This window comes from Atractosteus spatula, chromosome 6 (genome assembly GCF_055471065.1).
Source record: "Atractosteus spatula isolate fAtrSpa1 chromosome 6, fAtrSpa1.hap1, whole genome shotgun sequence".
NCBI lineage: Eukaryota > Metazoa > Chordata > Actinopteri > Semionotiformes > Lepisosteidae > Atractosteus > Atractosteus spatula.
In genome coordinates, this window is record NC_142711.1 from 16,803,277 (window position 1) to 16,824,382 (window position 21,106).

The following is a 21,106-nucleotide window of genomic DNA, read 5'->3' on the forward strand; positions in this document are numbered from 1 at the left end:
ATTATAATGCAACTGCCCTCTCACAAATACAGTATCTATGATTGCTTCAAACTCCTTTTTCATGACTATTTTCTTCTGTCATACGACTAATAGCATATGTATGCCAACACTGTGGGCATGGGGCAGTTGGTAAACCTTGTAAATATAGTATATTTCTGGAACATATTAGCCGGTGTGGCAGGTTCAGCTGCAGACTGGGGCGTCTTCTGTGTGGAGTTTGCATGGTCTCCTCAATGTCATGTAGGTTGTCTTCAGGTGCTCTCTGCTTTCCTCCCACCTTCCTGCCTCGGGCCCCGCCAGTCCGGGGTACCAGTCCCACCTCGGGCCCCGCCAGTCCGGGGTACCAGTCCCACCTCGGGTCCCGTGTGTCCAAGGTACACTCTAGGCTACCACAGCCCTTATCACAAATAAGTGACTTCATTATAATGCTGGACAAGCAGGCGTGCGATTTGTCTTTCTTATCAGTTATAACTGGGAAAATTTCTAACAATTTATTTGAATTTCTAAGAGTTTGCATTGCTAAACATGCAAGAGCTTAAAATGATGTATTTTAAAAGAAGCACTTGTCTTTGAGTTCAAACAGCATTACACTCAAGACTACAAATGCAAATACTGGCTAGTGAAGACAATCACTGAAGCTGGTATTATGCTCATGGCTCCTTATTCAACAAGAAGCGGGCTGTTAAAACTTGTTTTGAAATCGCTAAACAAGGAAACGTTCAGAAGAGTTGTGCCATTTATTATTTAACTGATGCTTTTATTCCACTTAAATAATTTTTGTAACTGTTTATACAGGTAGGCATTTTACCAAAGTCTTCTTACAGTGGCACAGCTGCAGATAATCTACCCAGGAAGGTAAACAACAGCTTTCCAATACTAATCCAGTTCCCTAACCAGCACACACTGCTGCCTGCAGCCTGGACTGGAGCTATTAGTCACAGCGCATCCAGACCAAGCACAGTGTGCCACAGTCTGAACGTTTTTTAGAGAAAAGCCTGAAGGCACAGCACATTGTAGAAGGGTCATTACTAACCTTCCAATGAGGTTTGCAGTCTTTTGGCTTCCAGTGCCCGGCGGTCTGAATATCCAGGGACTTGCAAAATCTCTGGTGAATTTCTTCCATTGTTATTTCTGTCATATTGACATCAATACGACCCTCTGGAAGAAACAAGAGGACAGCATTTTTTGTCAAGGTTTACAATCCGGTATATTAGTCTTATGGTTCCCAAACACCAGAAAGTTGCAGACAAATTACAATTACCATTACTCTATTTCACACTGTGGCACTTCAGAAAGTCAAAAGGGGCTGAATACAGATAATGACAACATCTAAAAACTCAGCTAACCACAATCATTGACGTGTCAAATTGCTAAATTTGAGGTTTTTAACTTCAAGACAATTTTCATTCAGACACTTGGGATTTAAGCTAAAGCCTCCTGAAAAACAGAGATTATTTTTCTGATACATTCCTTTTGCAAAACAAAACTAAATGTTCAGAGGTGCAGACTGATAAGACTTAGTGCCTTTCAATCTTCACCAGCCTCAGAAATAGATCTTGTTTTCTTGCTTACATAAAATTTCAAGAAGTAAAAAAAAAAATCTGTTTTAAATCTGGAAATAATGTAACAAAAATGTCTAGACTCTGCACTAAGTACTTCAAAACTACAATGTGCATATTTAGGTTTTCAAACAACTGCTCTTCCTTAAAACTATAAGTCATTTTGAAAAGTAAGGTTTGAATGACTTTGTTGCCTGACAAGTAAACATAAGAACAGAGCATTTTAAGTCAGGCAAAAAAAAAGGCATTTTGGGAACTGATTTAATACCCCCGACACCTCTGTTCAACAAAGGAAACATGTGCCAAAGATAAGAATGATGCTTTGCTCTATTTAGTCTCAGCAGTGCCACACAAATCCTGATCCTGTCTACAAACTGTATATTACAACACCTTCCAATACTCACTCATAGAAGGTAACTTCTCAGGACAAGGGAGGTTCTGGGCATAAGTAAAATTCTCTGGAAGGTATGTTGTAGGTTGAGCGATATATTCACTGGAATTACTGCCATCAGGGTAATCTGAGATAAGAAGATTTGGAACACACAATAAGCATTGCTTCATGCTGGCATCTGGTAAATAAGTACAACTCTGACTTCCTCGTTTTCAAACACCGTGGTCTTCGTTAGTTTTTCACATTAACTTCAATTCCGAATGGTTCACATAGGGGCGATACTATAAAATGGTAAAAAAGAGGAAGAGTGAAGGAGGGGCTGCTGACATTCTCTCCTGGGGAAAAAACCTTAACAGCTACAATAAAAGTATGTATTTTTTATACTTATGTATTGTCTAAAATTCCCTGGGTGTGTAATTCTTAAAAAAAATGTGTTACATTAATGTATATTCCCACAAAGTTAAGCATATTATACAAATATAATATTAATGTTTTTGTGCAATTCCATCTATATGTTATGCATCTCAATAAAGAAAAAAGTACAAAGTGTTGAGGTTTCAGCTTTTTTAAATACTGCTCATGACACAATGTATAGCAAAAGCTGAGCTGCACATCAATTTCTATTGTGCATATTTCACAACCCTCCATATAACTACATCTATAATGTCATTACCTCATATTCTTCAGTTTCCACACACACAAGCCTAGCTGTCTGACATGTGCTTTTTTAACATTAAATCATTAAGCACAGCATGGAACTGGCTAATCAGAGCACAGTGATGTTCTGAAATTGCCTGAGGAACACCCCATCCAACTGCAGCGAGAAATTATGTACACCACAAAATCAGACACACTTTAATGAATAGCAATGAACGAATAGTACTAATGAATAGCAATTGAACTACAATTAGCACTTCTTTTATTCTGTTAGCAAAAGTACAAATCTCTTAAGTGCATAACATTGGTGCTTTTCCTGGCACGTCACATGTAAAAAATGGCATAATTGCTCTGAAAAAGATAAATTTTTAGTCCTTGCCCATAAATCCAGCATCGCGATTTTACTTTTATAGCACCAGCTGTTGGTGCCTAAGCTCAGGAGACAATATAGTTATTGGAGGCCAAAAACATACACTTCAGTATTCATTATTTAAATACATCCCTAATATGGAAAATAACTGGATATGGAAAATTTACTAGTAGCCTTTGGATCACGGGTGATCCTGAAATATGTCTGAATCGAGTCAGCTAGCTCTTATTCCATCATGGGATGTTCGTACAGTAAGCATCCACTCGGATCAAATCCAGAGCTCAACCGGCTGCCTGTGTCCTTTCCTGTGTTATCGCCCCCTGCCCCTCACAGGCATTCTTCTGTCCCAGATCGACATGATTCATCGGAGTCATGGGACCATCCTCAAGCGCTGCGGAAATCCCCGGATCTGCAGGACATTCTCGTCCCCGGTTATGAACGCCCAGCAGAGCGTTGTTCTCCTGATGTCTAAGCAATCGGGGGAAGTTGGTATCTCTGACATTCTGAATCTTATTTTAATCTCATTCCTGGAAATGCTCTTCAGAGGGAGCATGTCTCCCCCTCCGCCTCTGCTTAGGAGCACTGTTAACGAGCGAGTTAAGAACAATCGCTAAGACAAGACGAGCAACCAAGTGATGCTTCAGTGTTTAACGTGCATTAACCTTTCAAAACATAGTTCACTTTGAAACAAACAACAAAATCTCCTTGACTACAGGCCTTTAGTGCCATCTTCAAACCTAGGACTACCATCTTCGAAAACATGTGCAAGATTATACTGTGTATTTACACGGGGTCTGGTCAAGCATCACAAGAAAATCATCTCGGATGAAAGGTAACCCACCTGTGCCATTAAGAGTGCTGTTCTTGATCGTGTACAATCTGATCATATGTCCTATTGTTCTGACGTTGTCCCTCAGCATCATTCCTTGGGCTTGAACCATGAAGAAGTAGGTGTTTGCTGAAAAACAAGAAATTAAACATGTTTCAATTAATTGCACAAATACATCTCATTAAAGATTATAATAAAAATTTAAAGTAGACGGGTGTTTTTGAATATGTAAAATAAATGTAACTCTTTGTCATTCTACAGAATACCAGTTGCCAGCAAAGGATTCTCTTTCAGCATCTCAGCCTGTCAGTAATATAATCTTTTTTGGTAAACTTTCCATATGCAAAGTAAAATACACTTCATTGTCATTCATCATAAATCCATTAGATAGTACAGATCATAACAGAGATGAATTTCTACCTTGGACGACAGCAATTTAGAACATTAACCATCCAGACCACTTCCGGTTTTTAAAACCATACAGAGTTTAATCCGAAAATTGGCAGCTATAACAGACTTAAAAACCCACACCTGTTGGCAAAACAAGGTCCAGGCTTATTCAAATCAAGACCAAGGTCAAGGCAAGATCGACTTGAAAGCAAAAAATAATGAATCTGTCATTTTCATTAGTGATCATCAACACACTCAATCGGTAAAAGAACCCCCAAAAACTGATGTCCCACGTAGCAATAAAATAACAACACAATTAAACAACTCTGTATCCATCCACTAAAAAGGGTAATCAATTCAACTCAAGACGAAGTGATCTCACTGGTATGACTTAATTATGGAAGAAGGTGTAACAGCTCAAAAGGTTACACGCACTGTAGCACTGTTCCAGGTATAAGATATTTATTTAGGCAAAGCATATCTAGTCTTTAACTTAAGATCTCTTTATACGCCTCACAGTACCAATACAAAATGTACAATGTCGTAAATCCATTTCAATCCAATCTATGGCCATCCAGGGCAAAACGTGTTGAGAAAAACAGCCTCATCTCCAAACGCAGTTCGCCCAAACAAATAAAGCACAAGAGGTGCGAGTTTCTCAGGAGTGACTCTGTACTGAAATAAACCTATCACAAAGGGCAGCACGCCTCCGGTGGCAGGAAGAAAAGGCAGGGGTAGAAAAAGGAGATGTGGCAACTGAATAATTCAGGACGAACCGCGTCCCGCACCACTCAATAGCTGTTCACAGCACAGCCCTCCTCCTGGATCCACACGCACCACACGGCTCGGCCCCGCACTGGTTCAAACGGCAGGCGGGACTGAAAAACGCACAGGCAGCAGGGCGCCGTATCAAGAAATACAGAGACCTCAAACTGGGGGTGAGGTCATGACTTGTAATGAATGTCACGGGCCACAAGCAATGCAGGCCCTGGACCTCAGCCCAGGACTGGCAGGAGTGGCAAGAAGATCCAACTGCTGTACGGTATGCCTTGTGGGAAGATCACATACAAAGGTAAGCCTACAGAACAGCAACTGCACTAGTCTTCTTGAAGAATATCGCACACGTGGCCGAGGCAGACAGAACACTAACCCTCCCCACACGGTAACGTCCTTGACCTGCGCCGCGGTGTCCTCGCACAGGGAGCGCCACGAACTGTGACCGCCGGGGGAGAGAGAGGGCACAGCGTGTCTTCGTCTTGCATAATCTGATGTAAATCTCCACAGAGAGACAGAGGACACTGAGCTGCCAGGAAGCCCATTACATTATATTCTATTAATAACCGCAGGGACACAATAGCTGCATTCAGTGAGGGCCTGCCGTGGCTAATGCAGTTCTATTGCATTTCAGTGTACATCAGGACACATTTTGTGTGCCTGAAATATTCCCATATTCTTGTTTATTTAGTTGTCTTTACCACCATGAACCTAAATTAATAAATGAATCTTGCAGTGTCGCACATACACACTACTTTAAGAATTACGCATTCAGGAAATTATTGCACAAACCATCTCTTTTTACTGAAAATCAGCTAAATATCGACGAATTCTTCAAGATTATAATCATCTATTAATTAAAAGAGAATATAATTATCTATTAATTAATGATTAATTAATGTCTATTAATCTATTTAATTGACACAATGAAAAAATAAGATTAAGCCAGGTCAAACGGAGATTTTGAAACCTGTCAAATGCATTTTCTCCTTTTGAAATACTTGAGACTCGTGAAAAGGAGTAGTGAGGTCTGGACGTGCCCCGCCTGGCAAGGACTGGAGCTACACAGCACCTGTCCTGCAGGGGTGCCAGGTGTGGCTCTTGGGAGGAGATGTGAAAACGGGTCATGAAACATCCCGCATCACAGACTGGAAAAGGAGGAGCGTTAGCCCCAGAGTTAGGCCTGGCTAAACTCCGCTCTGGGTTCAACCAGGGCCGTATCTGCACAGTCATAAGGGACAGCTGGGAGAAACCCAAGAGAGGTGAGGCATGAAGCTCTTTTCAGTCCATCACTGTGATCAGGGTGGGAAAAACAAAACACAGGGGAACCATGGTCACAAAATAACCATCTTAAACTGATGTTTGGTTCATAGTACATAAGAAAGGTGACAAGCACGAGGTGGCCACTTGGCCCATCTAACCTGTTCAGTAGTTAATTGACTGAAGAATCTCGTACAGCTGTTTCCTGAAAGAAATCAATGTACCAGCTTCAACAACGGGGCAGCTTGTTCCACCACCTTTCGCACTTTCAGACTGGTCTAAACAGTTGAGCATTACTGAAAAATTCACTTCCACACTTCCTGCAAGCTTAAAATGGTCGGATGCCACAGCACAGACCTGGCCTTTAGGACATCCGATTAATAATGCGACACAAATGCAAGATAAACTGTCGAAGGCAAAACTTCCTACGGGTGCCCTGCCGTTCTCCCACAGTCTAAAAACATATATGCTGGCAGGTTAACTGGCTTCTGGGGACAACTGACCCTGTGCAAGTGTGACTGTATATTTGTGTCACGTGATGGACTAGCGTCCCGTTGAGGGTTTATTCTGCCTTGTGCCTGGAGGAAACCAGAGCACCCTGAGGAAACCCACATGAACACGGGGCAAACAAAACATAATCCACACAGATCGCACCCCAGGAAGTGAACCTGGCAGCAATACTAACCGCTGCACCGCTGTGCCAGCCATACCTACATGTTTAATGAATGTGGAAGCGTGAATGTGGAGTCTGGGTCTGGGTTACAGTGCTCCGTCACTAGTGCCGACTTACAGAGACTGATGACCCCCTGACAGCAGGGCAACACGCTGATCAAGCCCAGGGACCCCAGGAGCCGCCCTGCCTACGGTCTTGTCCCGATGGGCCGATTCCTGTGGCGTAGCACACCGCTGTCTGCCCCGCGCCACCACGCCTATCTTGCAAGTTCGGCCAGGGAAGCCCCACACCACGGCCCGCTGGGATAAGCCGAGGGAAAGTGTCACATCAAGGGGACAGAATCCCACAGGACAGCCTCTCAGTCTGTTCCAAAGCCCCCGGCGCAGATGAGCAGCTCGCACTGCTTCTAGTGGTGGGCGCTCACGCTACTATCACAGCAGGCCCGCTGGTGATCCCAAGAGACATTCAGCATAACGCATTTACTCCCGTCCGCTCTGCTCAATACAATACCAGTGCGCTTGCTGTAAAATGGATGGCCAACTGCTTCGTCAGCACTGTCCGGATCTGTTGCAGTTGTAAGTGATCAGCTCCCTGTGATGCTCGGTTTATGAACTAGAGGAAAAATATGAGGTGTGGAAGACCGAGTGAGAGGAACTCTTGAGAAGGGTCAAGACAGAGCCAACGCGCGGGAGAGGTTTTCTGTTGGCGCCCAAGACAGCTGTCTTCCTGCAACTGAAGCCTGTGATTTTTCACAGCCCTGTGTGTTCAATCAGAGAGAAAATAAACAGACTGCAGGATGCCAAATGGCATGCTCCTGTCCTGTTTCGTTTGTGTTTAAAAAGACTTCCGACAGTGTCCTGTGCCTTGTGTGTTCCTTTGATAAGTTAAAGAATCGCCCAAGTTTCATGTATAAAAGGGAAAGTGAAACCCTGACTCAGTGCTATGCTCCCCTTCAGCTGACTGAATAAAGATCTCCGTTTGACAATTTCCTAACCTGAGTGAAGACTGAGTTTTCTTTGACAGAGGTGCGTGTAGAAACTACTGTGTTTCTTATGTAGGTCTTTAGCTCAGATTCTCAAAAGAGCAGAAGTGGTTTAATAATAATTATTATTATATTATTTATATTATGTTTAATAATATAAATAATAAGAACACTCACCACACATCAACTATCAGTGGGGAGGAGAGCAGAGTAATGAAGCCAATTCATAGAGGGGGATTATTAGGAGGCCATGATTGGTAAGGGCCATTGGGAAATTTGGCCAGGACATCGGGGTTACACCCCTACTCTTTTCGTGAAACGCCCTGGGATTTTTAATGACCACAGAGAGCTCATCCGAAGGACGGCGCCTGTTTACAGTATAGTGTCCCCATTGCTATACTGGAGCATTAGGACCCACATAGACCGCAGGGTGAGCGCCCCCTGCTGGCCCCACTAATACCTCTTCCAGCAACAACCTTAGTTTTTCCCAGGAGGTCTCCCATCCAGGTACTGACCAGGCTTACACCTGCTTAGCTTCAGTGGGCTGCCAGCTGTGAGTTGCAGGGTGATATGACTGCTGGCGTTTTGGTTTGTTACTCAGAGATATCAGACAAGATCATCTGCTCCTCCTTTGCCTCTTGGGCTGATCACAGCTCCCGGCAGCCATCAGTCTCTTTCAGATCCCCGTCTGAGCCTGAGCAGCGCTGCAGGTTTAAGGTCACCTGTCTCTTTGCTCATCAAACACATACGGTCTGAATGAGCACCAGGGCAGAAAAGCGTGAGGCTGACAGGACCTGAACCTCCACTCGGCTGTGACTGAGGTGCGCTAGCAGCGCCGCTTGATGCCGGAGCAAAGGAGGAAACGGCAGCTGCTCGTTGATGTTGGGAGTTCAGATTGCATGTGTCGACAGTGGGGACTAAACCACACACAGGAGAGGCGGGCAGACACTTCCCTGCGTGTTTTAAACACATCCATTTCTTCACAACACAGTCCTGTATGAATAAACAACGCAGCTTCATATTGCTGAAGCGCATCGCCATTTGTTTACCACAAACACGGAAGTCTTCCTCTGCCTTTGCCAAATCAAAGGGGAAAAACGGAAGGTATTGCATTACGAGAATAAAATCGGGTTTAATCATTAACCGCCTTCTCCAAAACAACCCCGGTCCCCTGGAAAACTACATTTTAGTATCTTTTTTTTCTAATCGAGTGTAATTAAGAGAACATTCGAGAGCATATTGCTTGATTTTCGCATTTTCTGATACATGGAAAGGGAGGGGGAAAACGAAGGAAAGGCATACAAGTCTTGGTAACACGAATAATTTTTCTGGCTAATAAATGTTTTTAATAGCATTTTAAGAGTTTTTATACAGTTTTCAATGTCTCTTTGTTATGAAATCCCTTTTAGTCATTTTAACAAAAAAATGAAAATGAAAAGCATTTTATTTTTCACTCACTTTTAATGTCATTTTGCGACTGGTTTACTTCCCCTGGTTGGGGTTTATTTTCTTTGCAGAAATCATCGGTTTCTTGTGTCTTTTGAGGTCCAATATTACTAGCAAGAGAACTAGAAGTACGATTAAGTTCCATATTTCATTAAAAATAATGGTTATGGGGCATAAAAACGTCACTTGAACAACGAAACGCAAAGATTTAACTGGCGCGAAAAGGCACACAGGCGGACTAATACGCAACGCGGGAAAGTACGGGGATTTTTTTTTTTGAGGTGGGGACCCCCGAATAAAGGAAAGCATGAAGTACGAACCCGCGAAAGCGAGGTACAACTGTGTAGCTCTGTACACATCAGCTTTCCCTCTGGCAGCCCCACCCTGTGAAGTAACCTCTTTCCTGTACCGGCGTTCATTTTCAACTAGAGGCACAGCCGCAAACTGTCCAACTGCTCCCGTGAGCTCATCTTTTCATTCGCCAGCGGTGACCTTTTCATTTTCTAGTGCTGGCAGCGTTGTGCTGTTAAAAGGTCCCCAAGTCCAGCGTGTGAGCCAAAACTACGCGGTTCAAGCACACAGTGCAGATTACACACACATCCCTGTCGTCAGCAGAGGAAATTTGGCAGAGGAATGCCTGGGAAAATTCTCCAACTCTACAGCCAACTTCCATCGCTTAACAAAAGAAATTTTCTTTTCTTCACAGTTTCTTGAGCGTTTTTCCATTTTTGGTAGACTTCACCCCAAATAAAAACCCAGCACTTTAACAATACAGCAACAACATATCACACGAAGGAACTGCGTGCTCAGCTGATGACGAACCATTTTCCAGGGCACCAAAGATGAACCTAAAAACTTCCCCCTGGCAGCTGTGCTGTGCAAATTCATTAAAACACCTGGACAGCTTTCACTGCTGCCACATTTCTACACTCAAGACTGATTTCGCCTTCCTATCAGCTAATCCTGAAATACTTACAAGCCCATCAACAATGTCCTGGACTGGCTGATGTGCACCCAGCGCGATAAAGCCTAGGAAGTGCTAAGTGTGTGCTAGGAAGTGTAAGGAAAACAATCATCCTTACAGGTATTTAGTGCTTTTCTGGACACTCCACTCAAAATGCTGTACAGGTAATGGGGACTCCCCTCCACCACCACCAGTGTGCAGCCCCACCTGGATGATGCGACGGCAGCCATAGTGCGCCAGAACGCTCACCACACATCAGCTATCAGTGGGGAGGAGAACAGAGCGATGAAGTGATGAAGGGGAGATTATAAGGAGGCCACAAGGGAATTTTGGCCACCTACCCTTTTTGAGAAACCCTGGGTTTTTTTAATGAGAGACAGGACCTCAGTTTTATGCCTCATCAGAAGGATAGTGCGTATTTTTTTTAAACAGTATAGTGTCTCCATCACCTTACTGGGGCCACACAGACCACAGGGTGAGCGCCCCCTACTGGTCCCGCTAACACCTCTTCCAGCAGCAACCTTAGTTTTTCCCAGGAGGTCTCTCATCCAGGTACTGACCAGGCTCACACCTGCTGGGCTTCAGTGGGTAGCCAGTGGTGAGATGCAGGGTGATACAGCTGCTCCATGGCTTGACAAACAGTGTGCACTAATTCCAGCTTTCTTTTAGTGATGTCCTCTGACCTGCCAAGAAGCAGAACCCCAGTATTCAGCTTCTTGCATCTTTTCTCTAATTAATATATTCATCCTGAATTGATGAGCTCTACTATGGTAGGAGTAATCCATGCCACCCTACTGTATATCACTGTTATATACATATCGGACATTTACTCCAAGTTAATTCAAAGGTGCCATAATGTCCTTGTAGTTATGAAAAGGGTGTGCATGCTTGGCTTCATGAAAGGCAAGTGAAATATATTTGCAAGTGCCATATAATGATTTTCTGTTGCTTTGCATTCTCATCGGTTGAGTGGATGACTGGATTGGCCCTGCTGACTCAGATTTGCATTAGAAATGCATCCAGCTACATTGACATGCAAGTCCTGGGTGAGTCTGGCACAATTTATACCACATTTCTCTACGTTCAGAATTAGTTTCCAGCCACAGTACTTCATCAGACAGTTTTTCCAAAAACGCTTTGTTTCCTCACATCAGATGTAGCCTTAGTATTTTTTTTAAAGACGGGACACCAAAGAATTCAGTGTGTCGGCATGAACTACAACCCTTCAATCAGAGAAAACTGATACTTGTAAATTTTATCAACAAGTATTCATGTAATAGTACGGCAATCTGACACTGGCCTGGGGTCATTCCTGTGACCTGGCTTGAGTGCATTTTAAACAGACACCTGCTGTACGTGACATTTCAGAAATAACTGAAAGCCAGGGATATTATTATCAGGAACAGCTACAAGCAGACGACTGGTAATTTTCACTCATAAACACCCATTCATGGTTATAAGAGAGTACTCTAAGACTCTGTAATACTGCTGTCATTCAGGTGGACACTGTGGGGGGTGGGCCTTCTCCCGGTGTTATCCTGACACGGCTGTTTTCATCACACATTAAACTCATCTCAAACCTTCACTGAGCTGTGCTGTGCTGTGACTCCTTACTTCACTACACAATCACCCCGACATAATATTAACAGACAGACCTATCAAGCTAGTTAGCTTGCTAATAGCTATAGCTACATATTTGGATGTTAGTCAAATTAGAGAGAGCACAGGAATTTTTTCTAGCAGCCAGGAAGATGACTGAAAATTGTGAGCTAGCGCTATTTCATCTCAAAATACTGCATTGCACTGCAACATTAAGTCACGCATATTAATATGCATGTGCGTAATAAGTGCATATTATAAGAAATTTGATTTCATGCATCTTGTCATCAAGAAAGACTTGATGCTGCACATTTGCTGATTTTTTAAATGTTTCACAAATTTTAGCCCTGCGTGTGTTGTGTAATGCTATGCAGTTTTGTACTATCCTTATACAGCTCCATAAGCATCATGCTGTAGTGGGGCATACTATCTTCACAAGAGAAGCCAGAACTGCTTGAGCCCAATTAGGTTGATTTACTCTACATCTAGTCAGCCTAATGAAAGCATGAAAGAGGCCCAAAAAAAAACACTTGGTTTCGTAATTAAGAGTGCAGAACTGGAATCGCACAACGCAATGTGAAAATGACAAAACAAATTATTTAACTAGTCAGACTCTGTTGAAATATTGTACTCATCTGGTCACCATGTTACACGAATGTTAACTGCTGCTCTGGAGGCAGGACAAAGGACAGCAACACGGCTAATTTAACATGAGATATTCCAGTGGGGCGCTTCGTCAGTGTCCGTTGGATTCAAAGGAACAAGTACAGGTTAATTCCACACTGATAAATAGAACAAAAGAGTGTAAAAAGCAAATATGAAAATACAAAGCTCTTCACCCCTCTTCCCCCTGGTCCCCTTCCGTGCTTGCTCACTCTCACCTGCTCTGTGCCACCCTCCTCTGTGCTTTGTATCTGCCCTACCTTGCTCTCACACACACAGGCCCTACAGCTCAAACACTCTTTCCCCTTTCTGCTTTTAAACATGGAATGACCCTTGTCTTGCCCCATCACTCAATTAAAAACAACTGATTCAAGGAGCTACATCTTTCCAGCCTGCAACACAGAAAACTCCATGGGAATGACATACAACACAATGACCAGAACAGGAAACAAGAGAGAATTCCTTATACGGACCAGAGGACTGGAATCCCAGCCATGCAGCTGCAACGGACTTCGCACATCTTGAGGAATTCTTAGATCCTTTGCACGTTTTGCAATACAGTGAGAAAACGGGAGTCAATGGCCTTCTCTTGTTTGTAACTCCAACGTTCCTTTAACAAATGTACCACATCCACCCCTGAACAACAACGACAACAGGATTTCTTTTCTCTCAGCTGAGAGAAGCACCTTTGCACTCAGATGGCTTTTAAATACAGTTCAACTTAGATCTGATATGCAAAAGAGGGCAACGTATCCTCTTCACAGGATATCAGAATCTTCTACTGGCTGTGAAGGGAGAGCCTTGAACACAACCACAGCTCGCAAAGCTGTGAATCATTTATTACTACCAATGCAGTGGAACCGGAACATCGTGTACAGCTTAATTTTGAAGTCAGGAAAGCCAGACACGAGCAGAAAAATATGCATCCATCCGTGCATGCATTTTTGACCATATCCACACGATATAATCAGGAATTCGACAATTCATTTTGCACAGTTAAAACTGGACACAGATCAAATTGTGTTTTAAAGGTATACAACTGATGCTTCAGTGCAAGGAATCCCCCCATCCCAGCTAACGGGCGCGCAGTCAGAGAAAGCAGACTGTTGATTTGTTATTATGGAAGAGGTTTCACTAGCGAAGTCTTGTTCTTCCAGACGTGTCATTTTGGACTGTGCTTTGTTTTGTTTTTTTACTCCCCGTTGGCCTGTAAGTTTAAGATTCGTCACGAACACTCCTTTTTTTGCCCGAAAGGACAAGGCATGAAGTGTGAAACGAGTTGCGGGTGCTTAAGGCAACAGTCCTCTTCACAGCTCATGTTCAGTGCAATACACCGCCTGTATACACAGAAAGGAAAAGGTCTGAACAATTGAATGCGCTTCACGCCCATTTCCACTAGCTGCTGGTCTCTGTGGCTACTCCGCGCACGAAGTGTTTGCAGAACTCTGCCGGCTTGACTTCAAATACACAACGCACAGATGGCAGACTGCCGTGGCCCGGCTCACCCAGACCAAAGAAAACCCTTCCTTCCCAAGACAAAGATAAATAATTATGGAAGAGAGAGGCTCAGACCAGAAACTGAATTAAAAGCCACCTGGACGCAAATCGGGATGCGCCACATAGACTCGGAGGAAAATAACTTCTCCTTAGAGCTTTGAAAACAAGTGGGTGGAGATCACAGTTTACAGTCACACATACAATTACTGATGGGAGTCCAAAATCCCACAGTATCAAGAGCGCATTGTTTTTTGGACCAACAGGCATTAAAAACAAGTGATTAGTGGAACCTGCTACATGTGTTGCCTTTTTAATGGCTCTCTATAATTATAATCAGATATATATAAACTACATATTATATATAATTCTAGAATATATATACTATACATTAGATCTTCTTGTGCCTCCCTGGATTTCGTTGACTTAGTAACAATAGTATATTTAGCATCTTCCTGTATTATTCTGAACGTGAGGAACAAGTAAATGTTTATTCCAAGCTGAAAGGAAACACAAGGCTTCACCCGAAGAAGGGTCCACAGCCGAAATGTTGCGTTTCTTATCTTCTCTTTTCAGCGTGGAAGAAACCTTGACCTGTTCCTCTGCAGCCTACGCAGGCTGACGCAGCTCCCTGCTTGAACTTATTCTGAACATGTACTGGGTTATAATTCTCTTACTGCCACCAATCAGGACCTTAATGCTTCACCTTTTGAAAACTTCTGTGTCTACAGTATATGTCTTTGTATTTTAGTAGTTTTGGAAAGGTAGTAAAAATTATCCAAAACTCAGTGAAATTCAACACACTTCGTTAGGTTCATTGGTTTGTGCACGCCAAGAACAGGTGCAGTGGTTTTCTAGATATCAAACATCCAAAATAATACTTGGGGTCCTAAGAATTCCAGGAATAACTAAATGTATATTCACCTTAAAGGATAACCCCCAGACTCTTTTCTGGAAGACACAGACTCTTGATGCAATGTGGATAAAATATTTTAGTCCTGAGGGCTGAGTCCTGGTCAGTACCTGGATGCGAGACCTCCTGGAAAAAAATGTTGGTTGCTGCTGGAAGAGGTGTGAGTGGGGCCAGCAGGGGGCGCTCACCCTGTGGTCCATGTGGGTCCCTATGCCCCCAGTAAAGTGATGGGGACACTATACTGTAAATAGGCGCCGTCCTTCGGATGAGACGTAAAACCCAGGTCCAGACTCTCTGTGGTCATTTAAAATCCCAGGGTGTTTCCTGAAAAGAGTAGGGGTGTAACCCCGGCGTTCTGGCCAAATTTCCCATTGGCCCGTACCAATCATGGTCTCCTAATAATCCCCATCTATGAACTGGCTTCATCACTCTGCTCTCCTCCCCACTGAGAGCTGGTGTGTGGTGAGTGTTTTGGCGCACTATGGCTGCTGTCGCATCATCCAGGTGGGGCTGCACATTGGTGGTGGTGGAGGAGAGTCCCCATTACCTGTAAAGCGCTTTGAGTGGAGTGTCCAGAAAAGCGCTATATAAGTGTGAGGAATTATTATTATTACACATCCCCACAAGATCAAGCCTGTTAAGAAACTACCAACCTAACAAACTCGGCCAAAAATGATCCATTGCAAGGCTGTTCAGTTCATTTTGCATTAAGCAAATAAACGCATAAAACAAGCAAGGCACTTTCCAGTGTTAGACCAAAAGCAGGTAAAACAAAACCTTTTACACCCTAAAAGGAAATGGAATTTGTGGTGCCAGTTATTCTACTCAATGAAAAAAACTCAAATTCAACAGACATTGTCCGATAGGTATTGTACCCATTCGGGCTGATCAAAACAAAAGCATTTAATTGAAATAGTTACAGCAAGACATGCAGATGAGATTCCCTTAACGTGAAGCAGCTCATCCTTCAAAATCCTTCCCTGCTCTCCTCGAGACCTACAAAGATTCTTTCCTCTATACAGATGAAAGAAAATCCCACGTTTTTCTTTACTTAAAAGGTTCTAAATAATCACATACACCACAACAATGTTATGTTAAACATACAGAACACTGAAGTCATCTTTAGATCGCTGAAATCATCTCTGCTATCAGGTAGGAAATCAGAATCTTCCCCAAATCTAAGCATGAGTCACACTAAAGTTTACAAATACAAATCAAATGGATTTAACATCACCTGCTTCGCCTAACACTGTAATGACAGGTTAAAAATATAGTTGTTTATATGAGAGATTCTTGGTATGCAAGAGCTTAAAGAGAGAAGCGCTCTGAAGGAATGAATTTTGAAGGCTCACAAGATAATCTCATGTTTAATTCAGCACATGGCAGGATGTTTATAAATGCAAATGCTAATAATCTACATGAAAGAGCTCATCCCTTCTGGGAACTTCAGCAAACTGTAACAGGCTATTTCATCTGTGGATCTGCTGTGTAAACACTGCAATTTTACTGCGTCCTGCTCTGGGAAACTGGGATATCAGTGCCAAGAAAAACAACAGAACTTCTAAAGGACTTCAAAACTGACCACTTCCAGCTCAGAACACCATAAATAAAGACCTGAAAGCCAAAAAGGCTTCTAAACTGTGGAAGTTACCACTTATTTAAGCAATAATACTGTACATTAAGCCAATATTTCAAACACAAGAATGGGACAAGATAAAGGGAACAGATTGTGCTCCACCAAAATTTGCATTTCAAAAGGACACTGACTGAGCCGACATCACAGGGCCGCTGTCAGAGGACTAGGAGCTGTCATCGATACTGCATCCCTGGTTACAGTCAACAAAGCTCGGAAAATGAGCAAAGCCCATCAAACAATGCCTGATGTCATACAACAAAGCCTGCTCTTGACAAGGACAGTGCAGGCCATGGAGGCAGCGCAATATGGAGGGATGGGCACCCAGAGGAGAGATAAGTGCTGATGTGCGGGGGGAAACCACCAGACAACCTGTCTGTTTTGCGACGCTGACAAAAACAGGTTCTGCGCGAGACGATGAAGTGGCACTACGAGTAGCAGTGTCTTTAAACCCTCTGCGTCTCTGGTCCTCGCTGCCTTCTCACTGTAACACCTGCCTGTGCCAGGACAGGACGGCTCCAGGCAGATCTGAGCCCGCCTGGCCTTGCTCTCGTCCCCAGATCCTTCATCTCACCAGCCGAAGGACTGGCTTGGGGCTTCAGGAGTGACTGCAGAGCTGATCACCCAGGCCAGAGCGACACATGGCTCCCCAGCAGTAAGAAGGTGAAAAGGTTCTCTAAAACCGTATTGGGCAACAGCGATTTAGGAGGATAATTCATATGCAAGGGCAAAACCTAGGAACCATCACCATCCTCTGATATCACGAGGATACAAGGCCTCTTAATTAGGCACTGACCTCCCCTAATGAATCTGGTGTCAGTGGCAGAGGTCTGTGGCAACATTAAACAATGTCATTTTAAGATATCACTATTTCTTTCTGACCCATTACAGTCTAAGAAACTATATTGTCCCCCAGGGGAAAATATTTATGGATACACAGCGTTTCTGTACATCTAAACACCTCCACAACATTACACATCACAACTATTTCACATGCACAGCTCATAAACAACATAGTCACGATATATTACATATATATAATTCGTAACAGCATAACCAGTTTAAACTGACACAATTGCATTAACCCCTGCCATTTATTTGCATTAACAGAGAAGGGAAGAAATAAATATTTGGATCTATTTGAACGTCAATAACCCTACAAAGAAGCTGACATTCAGAATTAATAAAAATGAACAGGATCTGACATCACGTTTCCACCCCTCCAATCACGGACTGTTCAAAACAAGTGTACAAGGAGGAGTGCTGCCTCACTCGCACAACTTTCACCACTGTTTGGACCAGATGGGCGATTGTGCACTAATTATGGGACCAACCAAACCCCACTGTTATATCATATCTAATAAGACTCTCAATTACAGCATGGTAAAAGAGGAGCATTCTGTCCCAATCCAACCGCTCGTCATCTCTGCAAAAACCGGGGACCCTGCTTTCCTGTGCAGTAGTATTCTACAGGAAACCAACACTCTGCGCTTTAAGGGGTGTTCAGTCAGGGGTAGTCAAAACAGACATTCACAAGGTACACCTGTCATTTATCCAGGTCTTCTTATGAAAACTAGGAAGGTCTAAATCAACTAACATTACTCATTTGCAAAAAAAAGAAATGCAAAGAAACATGTCCATGGCATTCGTGCAGACCGTTGCCACAACAACTGGAGCTGCAAATTCGGAACAGGAAGTATGCTGGTCCCACGCTCTAGACAGCAAGCCATGAGCTCTTATCGTGCCGGCCATCTCCCCTTGCACCAGGGAGGGCACACTGATCACACCGCCTTCACGGATGCCGAGAATACTCTTCCCTGCAGCTAAATGAACGAACGAATGTGGTCTTCAGTTCCGCAGCTCCGCCAGCGCCCCACCTCCCGGGACGCTGGAGTTCGGAAACACCAGCAGCTGGAATCTCCCTGTACCCCCCTGTAAGCTCACCTGTACCCCAGGGTACTTGAATCTGTTCATGCCGCGGAACTGATCCAGCACCGTTCTGCCGATACGCTTAGCTGCTCGAACACTTGCTGGCACAAGTTTTTTCTTCGAAAGCCGCCAGCTGCATCTTCCACAGAGGGTTGGCAAGTGCCATACCTGAGAGGAGCAATGATCAACTGCCCCTGTGCCCTGCAGGACTGCCTCGGACTGCTCTCCACAGCCCCCTGCGCCCTGCGCTGCCTTTACAGAACGACATCAATGTCACCCCCGACGTTTACTGACAGAACCTCCCAACATCACCCTCCTGTCGGGCCAGGAACACGAGTGCTCCCTGCGATGTGTGTTTGCATAAACTCGCAGTCAGACTCTCCCCTAAACACACACAGGTCCTGGTGTCAAGACAAAGGTTAGGGAAAGAGCAGCAACAAAGATTGCAATTCCTTTCAGAGAGAACTGAACTGAATCACAGAACACAGGCACGTATTCGGGCACATACAGCTTCTTTCACCAGTCCACTGAGATTCTGCGATGACAGTATTGTCCCTGTGGTATTCTGTAGACATCCTACAATAATGACAGCAATTGTATGACGAACGTGCTTTAGAGATATGCAAGTACCCCACATCTTTTTTTAAAAACGTAACTCAAGAAAACACTTCAGGTGTCATCATTAAGGAATACATATCAGTAACACAAGATCAGGAGGTCTTATACTGGGGGCTCAAGAATTATTGGCACCCTTGACAAAGATGAACAAAAAAAGTTGGATAAAACAGACAGCTCAGATAAAAAGCTGTATTTTACGCCCCCAAAACATGGGAAAACAGTAGGCTTTTATTCTAATACAACAATTTCAAATGTTTTTTTAAACGAGTAATACTAGTTTTTCTCAAAAGTCAAGTTATTGCATTCCTTGTTTCTTGTACTTGGTGCAGCCTCCTCTGGCACAAAGCCTTTTCCTAGCATGTTTAATAAGGCTGGAGCACACATAGGGAGAGACCTTAGACCACCATTCCTCTGTGCTTAGCGACTGTCCTCTTCAATTCAGACCGCGGGTTTTCAATCAGATTTAAGTCTGGAAATGGGAGAAGGCAATCGCAAAACGTTGATCTTGTATTCAGTCAAGCGTCTCTTTGTCGAATTTGAGGTGACTTGAGGGTCGTTGTCGTGCTGGAAGGTCCACCTGCGACCAAGTGGCTGCTTTCTGGCCAGCACAGCCCGATCCTTAGTAGAGATCAGGATGCCATCGATCTTAACAAGGGGCCCAGAGCCAGTGGCAGCAACACAGCCCCCCGACAGCCACCCACCACCACATTTCACAGTGGGTACGAAGGTTCCTCTTCTAACCCCAGACATACTGATGGGGCGAGAGGCCAAAGAGTTCAATTTTGGTCTCATCTGACCAGAGCAGCCGGTTCTAATCAAAGTCCCAGTGGTGTCTGGCAAACTCCACTTGTTTTTTGTTGGCACGAAGGGCTTTCTTCTGGCCACCCCCTCAAAACAGCCTGTTGGCATGAATGTACCGTCTAATTGTTTGTTGATGTGGAGACCTGGTGACTCCAAGATGCCACCAGATGCTGCACGTCTCCAGCTGTGACCCTGCATTCTTATTGGCCCTCCTCACCATCTTCCTCCCTGCGTGTGGGGACCAGATGCCCTTGTGTCCTCTTCCTGGTAGTAAACCACTGTTTCACTGGCTCCACGCTTCTTGATTATTGCCCTAATAGTACTAAGTGGGATATTGAACTTTTCATGCATTTAACTTGATTTGTGAAGATCAGCCACCATTTGTCTCTTTCGATTCGTCAGTTCTGTGCCTTTTCCCCCCATGGCGATGGATGACACAAGGCTTTCTCGTGTGTGTTACCTCTTTTTTTATACTCTAGTGGGAAGAAAAAACATTCCTTTGGACTGAGATGTACTTAAATAAGCAGGATTTCACTGAAGATTACAGGTCGTTTGGTTTTCTCTAAAAATGCAGGGGATCTGATTCTGACACTGATGTTTTTGAGAAGAAAATAGTATGACTCATTTAAAAACATTCATTTAGAAATGACTGTATCAGAATAAAAGCCTGTAGTTTTCCCATTTTTGGAGGCATACAATATAGCTCATCTGTGCTATTTATACTTCATCAAGTGCCAATAAATCTTGAGCCCACTGTATTAATTCATCTATACAAATGAGATGAAAATGCAGGGAACTTCTGATAATTTATTGAATTACGCATACGATACGGCCCCAAAAGGACTGTTTATTGGGGATGACAGAAGGGGAGGAGAATGACTTTGAATAAGTCATGACTTTAATAAGCACACTGGAAGGGTGGTGTCAGTTGAACATTCTTCATAATAATGTTGACAAAACCAAAAAAACTGTCTACTTGTGACAGTAATAAGTCATATTTTCAACCTCTCTCCCTCGGTTCAGTGTTTCAGTTACACCTAGGCATAGTAACAGATGAAGATTTAAACTTTGCCGAGAATACCAACTGCATTTTTAGGACAACTAGCCAGCATATATTTTTGATCAGGACGCTGAAAGGCTGGGGGTGAGTCAAAACGGTTT

The 21,106-nt window shown here is 43.6% G+C and overlaps 1 protein-coding gene across 1 annotated transcript in view; it reads right to left on the bottom strand.

The window, feature by feature from the left end:
• Positions 1-21,106, bottom strand: part of b4galt6 (beta-1,4-galactosyltransferase 6) — a 37,581-nt gene that overhangs the window by 14,955 nt on the left and 1,520 nt on the right. The window contains exons 2-4 of the mRNA XM_088918263.1: positions 3,819-3,935; positions 1,964-2,077; positions 1,034-1,158 (exon numbers count right to left, since the gene is read on the bottom strand). Of these exons, the coding sequence (XP_088774389.1) occupies positions 1,034-1,158; positions 1,964-2,077; positions 3,819-3,935 (356 nt within the window). The remainder of the gene's footprint in view (positions 1-1,033; positions 1,159-1,963; positions 2,078-3,818; positions 3,936-21,106) is intronic.